The sequence below is a fragment of the Coffea eugenioides genome, chromosome 5 (assembly GCF_003713205.1).
Source record: "Coffea eugenioides isolate CCC68of chromosome 5, Ceug_1.0, whole genome shotgun sequence".
NCBI lineage: Eukaryota > Viridiplantae > Streptophyta > Magnoliopsida > Gentianales > Rubiaceae > Coffea > Coffea eugenioides.
The window spans coordinates 50131696-50140140 of record NC_040039.1 but is presented as its reverse complement, the minus strand read 5'-3'; the positions used below and the strand labels follow the sequence as shown (position 1 = coordinate 50140140).

At 38.9% G+C, this 8445-nt stretch overlaps 1 protein-coding gene across 2 annotated transcripts; it reads right to left on the bottom strand.

The window, feature by feature from the left end:
• Nucleotides 1-2649, bottom strand: LOC113772376 (ribonuclease 3-like protein 2). Of its 2 annotated transcripts, none has more exons than XM_027316971.1 (4): nt 2013-2649; nt 1342-1494; nt 487-770; nt 1-346 (listed from the first exon to the last, which is right to left on the bottom strand). In XM_027316971.1, the coding sequence occupies exons 1-4, from the start codon at nt 2415-2417 to the stop codon at nt 181-183; spliced, it is 1008 nt and encodes a 335-aa protein (XP_027172772.1). In that variant the 5' UTR covers nt 2418-2649; the 3' UTR covers nt 1-180. The 2 variants fall into 2 exon arrangements, with proteins under 2 accessions (XP_027172772.1, XP_027172771.1); XM_027316970.1 differs by having other exon boundaries at nt 487-860; nt 2013-2648.
• Between the last annotated feature and the right edge of the window lie 5796 nt (nt 2650-8445).

The following is an 8445-nucleotide window of genomic DNA, read 5'->3' as shown; positions in this document are numbered from 1 at the left end:
AACCTTAATCCATAGCAATGATCATTTATCGATTCAAAAGTAAAAGAAAATGCAATATTTATTGAACTAATAATACAGAACTAATGAAGAAAATCGTTCTGCTTTTCCAGCTTCTACAATGTCTACCAACACAGCAGGTTACAATTTTCCATGATTCTACACCTAGGTCATCATTAGTACTCAAGAGTCTTGCAGACCTAGTAGCATCAGAGAAGCTGCAGAGTTCTCTGCGTTCTTCACTCTTGATTTTTCATCTCCCATCACAAAAAGCACAGCCTCAGCAATCTCAATTTGAACAGAGCATATAAATCGCCTATCATGAGCTGGACCTATCTCCTTTTCAATTCTGTAAATATTACCAAATATTCAGGAATCTAAATTTAGAAGAAAGGAAAAACATACTGACTTCTAATTTGAAGTACATGGCATGGAACTAAAATCGAGCTAAATGCCTAAGTATAACTCATGAAACTGAATAAGGAGTACCTGTAGCTTGGTTTTGGCCATCTTTTCCTTCCACAGAGCTCATGAAGTTTTTGTTTTGCACTTTCAATCTTGGTAGATCCATTGACTTCACCTATAATGTCTCTACCAATCTTTTCACTAGTTTTGTAAGATAATTTCTGCAAAGCAGCCTTAGCTGCATGAAGCTTTGCGTTTTCTTTCTGATCAGAACATGCTGAGGCAACAAATTGCCCATCAACATAAACACTTGCAATGTTTTTTTCCCCTTTTCTCCAATGTCTTATATCGACATGCTTTCCATCTTTCTGGCACAATTCGAATAGCAATGTTACTGGTTGAGGCTGATGTTGTAGTACATCAAGTGTGACAATTGGCTCCAATAAGCCCCTAAATATCTGAACCCAACAAAGGTACAAACCTTGAGAAATTTACATTGATGACCCAAAACACTTTGTAATGAACAATAGCTTCCCATATGTTCAAGAATCTAAGACAATAATAAGGCCTATTGCAACACCATCTACTTTGAATTGTCAAAACCTTAGTGAAAGCATGGAGGAAGAGTTTTCCTAATACATTCACACAATAATTCATAATTCACAATTCATGATTAGCAGTGTTGCTAGGATTCTTTTTGTTTGGCAAACTATGGAATTAAAAACTCTTTAGTTTTGGAAACCCCGTTTCTTTCATGTAATTTGCTGATATTAAATTGTCCTAATATTGGAACAGACATCCAACAAAGCAGGGCAGGAAAATATCTTTTAACACATCTCATACTTCAACTCATAAGAATGGTCTAACATTATCATGTTTAATCAAAGGGGTGGAAGGCACAAATAATAGAGGGAAAAAGAAAATAGAAAAAGTGCTTACCACCCACAACGCTTGCAGATCAAACCCGCAATCTACATATACAGCTGCAGCCACTGACTCCACTATGTCAGCAAGAACCTTTGGAGCCTTAATTGCCCCTCCATGTACCTCTGTTTCATCCTCCTGCCCTACCGCTGTTGCAAAATCTCTCACCTAAACAATCACAACCATAACTGAATCCATATTAACAGCAATAATCATGCAAAAATCGCAAGCCGACCAAACTATAATTCTAAATGTTTATTGGACTTGCACAAACACTTGTAGCTATCGAAGGTACCAGCATTCAAGAAAAAAATTGCTAGAGAAAGGCTGCTACCTTTTATCTTTTCCAATTAATCACACAAACTGATAGGTTCATCTCATATGTAACCTATTATAGCAAAAAAACAAAAAAACATGCATACACGCCATGCATTCATGGTGGTATGATTTCCATCAATTCTAAGAAGGTACAATCATATAGCCGCAACGATCAAATAAAGTAGTACTGCTAGTATTTTTCAATTAATCAAACTATCTGCGAGAATCCATACACATACTGAACAACTTAAAAGCAAGCAAAAGTGTGCATCAATAGCTATACTTCATGCATTAACCATGGTACCTTAATTCCATACTTAAAAAAAAAAAGAGAGAGAGAAAATAAAAGGCAAAGAAAAACTTTTTACTTTATCGTGAAGAGCAGCGGCATTGTGACGAACATATTTATGAAGGCCATGTCTGACGGCAACACGAGCTAACTTCTCGGTGCTAATATTGGCAGCCCGAAGAAGAGAGAGCTGGCCCGGATCAAGGTCCGGGTAAGCCAGGAACACGTAGTTAGAGACGGCTAAGCCAAGAGCGGCATCGCCGATGAACTCAAGCCGCTGGTAAGATGCCGAATCAGTGTAAGAAGAATGAGTCAGAGCTTCTTCTAGAAGCATCTTGTTCTTAAACTTGTAATTCAGGAGTTCCTCCACCGCCCTCACTGATGCTGCCATGTCTGTAACGGTCTCCGTCATGTCCTCGTCGTCGTCTGATGACGTCTGGAAGGTGTAAGCATACGTCACAGCATACTTTTCAGATGATTTCATGGCAGTTTAAACAAAATTTATGGGATATTCCACAGAGGGAAGACTTGGACTACGGGTCAAAGGTGGTGTGCTTCGGAATTCGCCGTTTGGATTTGTTTGATTGTCGGAAGGCGTTTTGGGAACATCAGGGAAAGCAAAGGGTGCCCCGGTAGGGGCGAACGGTATAGGTGGGATTTTTTCTTTTCTTTTATTTTCCCCCTAAAATCGAATTGGAAGTGGGATTTCTGCTCCCCAAAATTTTGAGTATTCAATTTATGCCCTCATTTTCACTGATTAGGTAAGTGTTACGAAAAGGTTAACCTGTCCGTACAAGGCCCAGAAATTCCATAACAAACGCCCCTCCTTAGAGGCCGACGTCCTCGACGGCCTGGTAATTTTGGGACTCCCCCTTCAAGGAGGCAGAGCCTCTGCGAGATTCGAACCTGGGATGTTGGGTTCGTTGCCTGGCTCTGATACCACTGTTACGAAAAGGTTAACCTGTCCGTACAAGGCCCAGAAATTCCATAACAGTAAGACATATAGAATATAAGTTGAGGTGGATCAAAAAAATGCTCATCAGAATCCCAAGAATGCTGGGAGCATCTGTATGTATTCCAGTGACATCTTGTTTAAAATCTAGTATAATCTCTAAAATTGAAGACATTCTCATTTCCAACATTATAAAATACGAAATAAAAGAACAAAATATTCGAATTGTTGTCCCCTACATTAAAGAACAACGTCACCAAAAGTATTATATACCACCAGTCATCTTGTTTTTGTATAAAATACACGGAACCCCCCTATGATTTCGCGAAAAGACACGGAACCCCCCTATCGTTTAAAAACATACACATAAGCGCCCTAAACTTCATAACTAAAGTGGAAATAGACCTATAACCGGCTGAGCGAACTACTGATGATGGGTCTGCGAGGATCTTTTGAAAAGATCGTGAGTTTCATTCTCAAACTACCCTTCAATTACTATATAGAAGGCACTACATATTAGGGGAGAATAGATTTGAAGCTATCAAAGAGTGAAAGGAAAAAGGGAGAAGATCTACTTCTGAATATATCGAAGTCGTCATGTCCACTTCAGCAAATTTTGGAGGAGGTTTGACAGATCTAAGGTATGAATGGTCTCGGTGCTTCTGCAAGAAAAGAGCAAAAATCAAGATCGTGGAGTCCAACAAACCCTCAAAAGGTAGGTTGTATTACATTTGTGAAGATCAATCCTGCTCCTTTTGGGCATGGTGCAATCCTCTAAGAAGGGATGGAATGGGCAATGAATGTACTAGTAAAAGTCCAGAAACAAGATTAGACGAAAGTTCTGGATTCTCTCCAAGAGTGAACAGTAATGAAGGTGTGCTGGCTGTGAACAATGGTGACATTTTGTTGGGGCTACATGCAAAGTTGAGCACGGTTGAAGGCACTGTGGGGTTGTTGAAAGTGATAATGATTTTGTCTCTTATTATTTGTTGTTTATCTCTAGTTATTGCTGCTTATAGAAAATAGTAGTTTGGTTAGTGGCAGTATAATGATGTACCAAATAATGTAATAATTTTAGTTTATGAAAAAATTCCAAATTTTGTCATGATTTGTATTCCTGTCTGAAAGAAAGATAATAACCATACAACCTATTTACTCATGAACCAACTGTAATTTGGATAGTCATAATATGATAACCACAATCCAATATATGGCATTACAAAAAAGAGCAATAATGCCAATAATGTCATTACAAAAAAGAGCATCACTTACAAAATATGTTAATCCATTATACAATGTCTGCTCTAAAGATAGCATATATACCATTACAACTTGTTTACATGGATACAAGTCCTAAAAATAACATTCCTGATTCTAATTTTTCTTAAATCTTTTGGATCGAGAACTAGGGTTGTTATCAGTAATTGCAGCAGTGCTGCTTTGTTGAGATGCTTGATGCACTGGTACTTCTCTGGTTGGGGCTGAAGTGGAAGCTGTTCTTGCCCCTCGTTGGGTATTGCTTGGAGCCTGCAACCAGAGTCAAAAATTTACTGCTGGAATAATTATCAAGAGTACATAGTGCAAGAAAAATTCAAATACTTAAATGTACCTTGTACAACTTGGATTTGGGATGAGGAGGTTCCTTACAAGTTTTCCTATTATGGCCAGCTTTTAAACATCTCTTACAGTATACTGGCAACCCCTTTTTGGAAGCTCTTTGTGGATCTCTCGGTTCATCCGGACCTCTTCTCCTAAGTTTTTTAGGTCTCCCAGGTTGTTTCTTCACAAATGGTGGATTTAACAGCTGCATTCCACTATCAATCCAGTGTTCTTTGGATGGAACAGCTCCAATGCTATAAGCATATGCCCTCAAGTATGCCTCTTTACTATAGCACTCATCGACATAGTTTTCAACCTTCATCCGCATGCTTTGAATGGCAGAAATAGCATGCACACATGGAATTCCAGTCAACTGGAATGCACCACATGAATAGCTTCTACGTTGCAAGTTCACAACGGAGGTTCTGTTGAAACCATCAACCTCAAATGATTCAATACCATCAAATACAGCAATACAATGTCTGCTCTTCTCTACACTTTTAGCTAACTTCTCAACAATGTTTGGACACAATCTGCCTCCATATTTCTCCATGCCTTGCCTCTTCAATGTCAATCGTTGCATTAACTTTCTTCTGAAAAATTCAAGAAGAGTCACAATTGGCTCGTCTCTTGCTTTTAAAATGTAGTTGTTGAAACTCTCATTTAGATTGTTGACTGAAATATCAGTCTTAGCAGCCATTCCATAATGTGCTCTAGACCACAAATGATATGGCAGCCTTTTTAACCAACCAGCAGCAGTAAGGTTCTCTCCATTTTGTGGCTGAGCTATCTCCAAAGCATTCAATGCTCTCTTGAAATCATCACCATTAGTTGCTGATGCAGTAGCCCAAAACAATTCTCTCAATTCACTGTCTTTGAACTTTGCCTTAAAATTCTCAAACAGATGCTTAAGGCAAAATCTGTGTTCTGCACCAGGAAATAGCTCCTCTATAGCATGTACCAGTCCTTTTTGCCTATCAGAAATGAAGGTATAAGGCACTACATTGCCCCTTCCAATATGAGTAATCAGTTCCTTCAAAAACCAAGTCCAACTATTATAGTTTTCTGCATCAACAATGGCAATGGCTATGGGAAACATATTGTCATTCCCATCCCTTCCAAGTGCTGCTAACAGTTGACCTCCAAAGGGCCCCTTCAAAAAGCAACCATCTAGGCCAATGATTGGTCTACAACCTGCAAGAAAGCCCTTTTTAAGAGCACCCAAGCCATAGAAAAGCCTTTGAAATGTTGCCCTTTCCTCAATAGACCTCCTGTCTATTTGTATAGCGATATGACTGTCTGGATTTGACTGTCTAACCGTGGCAGCATAATCCCACAGCCGTTCATATTGCTCCATATCACAACCTTTGATTGTCTTCCTGGCCTTCCTCTTAGTCCTGTATGCTTTTTTGCTACTTATATTAACCATGAATCTTCTTCTGGCATCATTAATAATGCCATCCAAGCTGCAATTAGGGTCATCTCGAACCTTCTCTTGAAACTTTCTGCTCAGATAAGTTGAGGTTGCATGCTTGTTAGTGTACTCTCTGCCGCAATGGTGCTCTCCCTTTAGTGTTTTGATCTGAAAAGTGTCAGTCCTATTAACTCTGCTTGCATGAATCCTCCAAGAACATCCTTTTGCACATTTGGCAGTTATCCTCCAACTGTCATTGTTGATATATAAAACTTCGTATCCCTCTCTAATGTTCTATTCAACAAGTGCTTCTCTAAATTTTGTAAAATGAGTGAATTTCTTCCCAACCTTTAATTCAAAATTTGGCTTGTTAAACTCCACTGAAGCATTGAAATATGAGTAGTCAGGCCCATGTTCATCACCAGAATATAGGAAGTCTTCATCTGCAGTCACAGGCTCATTCCATTCCTCACTGTCAGGGCCAATAGGTTGGTCTCCTCCATGCTGATGCTGTGCTGTGGACTCCTCACCTTGTGCTTCCTCATGTTGTTGCTGCTGCTTATTCAAGTCTTCAGTTTGTTGATGCTGTGCTGTGGACTCCTCACCTTGTGGTTGCTGATGTTGTTGCTGCTGCTCATTCAAGTCACCAATTTGCTGATTTGTTTGAGGTACAGTTGAACCAGCAGTTGCAAAGATGTCCTCATCTTCTGCAAATTCTAGGCCCTCTCTCAACCAAGACGGATCAGGTTCTTCATTTCCATCACTGTGGTGCTGCTGTTCATTGTTGACTTGATTCTTCTCAACAGAGGTTCTGTCAAAGTCACAATATTGTTCATTGTTGACTTGATTTGTCTGAACAGAGGTTCTGTCAAAGTTACATTGATTTTCACATTCTTCTTTACTTTGGTTCACTGAAGAAACCTCTTGCTGGCTGTCGACAGCATCTATTCTGGTTGTTTGCTGAAATAATTTTCTGACAGTTTTTCTAGCTGCTCTCTTCACAGGTTGCACCACAGTTTGTCTCTTCCTCGATGGAGTTTTACCACCCTTTCTTCTGTTTTTCTTAGTTGGTTCGAAGGGATTTTGTGTGCCATCATTAGTTTCTACAGCAGTTGGGCCATCTAAATTATTTTCTTGCCCTCTTGTATCACCAATATATGGTTCAAAACCAGTCAGATCAACAGGATTTTGTGAAGCTCCAGCACCTTTTCTAGTCAGATCTGAATTTATCTCTGAAGAACCTTCATTGTACGGTAAAGCAAGTGGACCATCATTCGTCACTCTTTCGAATAAGAGCTTACCATCTGGTGAGATAATTTTGAGAGGCCTCTGACCTGACTCTACATATATATGCATATAAGGAAGCCCTTCATAACAGGTAGTCAACAATTCTATGTCCACGTCATCATTTATTGGGATAACACCTACATCCACATCATGGTCTGGAATGGAATACCAAAATTTTGCACATGCCGCTTCTTTTTCAATGTTGGAGTACAGGTTGAATAATGAAAATGTTGATAACTCATCAGGGTCGCAATTGTGAAACACTCTCACTAAATCACTTGTATACCTAATATTGGGATGATGTATAAACCGCCCACCATAGTGCATGTGGATATCTACTGTCCTAAAAGGATCTGACATGGTCCCCAACCTAAATTATTTAATCAACACTTTTAGAATTCAAATATAGATTAATAAACTATATTAAGCTACATCACACTTTCAGATTATAACAACAATTAGTTATAACAACAATCAGATTATTAAGTGAAATCTGATTTGTAGTCAAATCCAAACCCGACACATATTATTTCCTCCTGACATCGACCACATACTCCAAAAAAGACCCACATTCTCCAAAAAAAAGCTAAAAAAGTTAAGATCTTTACATTTTTAAACCCCATTTTCTCTGATAAATCACCTAAATATGGACCACCAACTATAAAAATGACAGATATGAGGTAATGTGGGGTAATGTGGAAAAGGAATAAGCAAATTGGAAAAGGATTACAAATCCTAAACATTAAATGGACTGAATATTGAACAATAAGTTCTGATTCTTACCTAGAAATGTCGAACAAGCTTCACGATCAAATTTCCTCACCAATCTGTCTTTCCCTTCTTCGCGACCGAATGCAGCTTCACGATCAGATACAACCACCAATCTGTCACTCCCTTCTTCGCGATCGAATTCAGCCACGACTTTTTCAACTCAGATTCACTATATTTCAGCAACAATTTAGTATACAAATCCCTTGTCTTAGGGTTTTTTTTCTTACACAGGATGAACGAGAAAAGAGTCAGTTGTTCATTCTCTCTCCCTCTCTATTATAAATGAGGGTATTTTGGGTATTTGACCTGCAGCCGGTAACTCAGCCGGTTAAGAAGTCTATTTCCACTTTAGTTATGAAGTTTAGGGCGTTTATGTGTATGTTTTTAAACGATAGGGGGGTTCCGTGTCTTTTCGCGAAACCATAGGGGGGTTCCGTGTATTTTACCCAAAAGATAAAGATTTTGTAATCTTGTAGGTTTTTTTTTTGG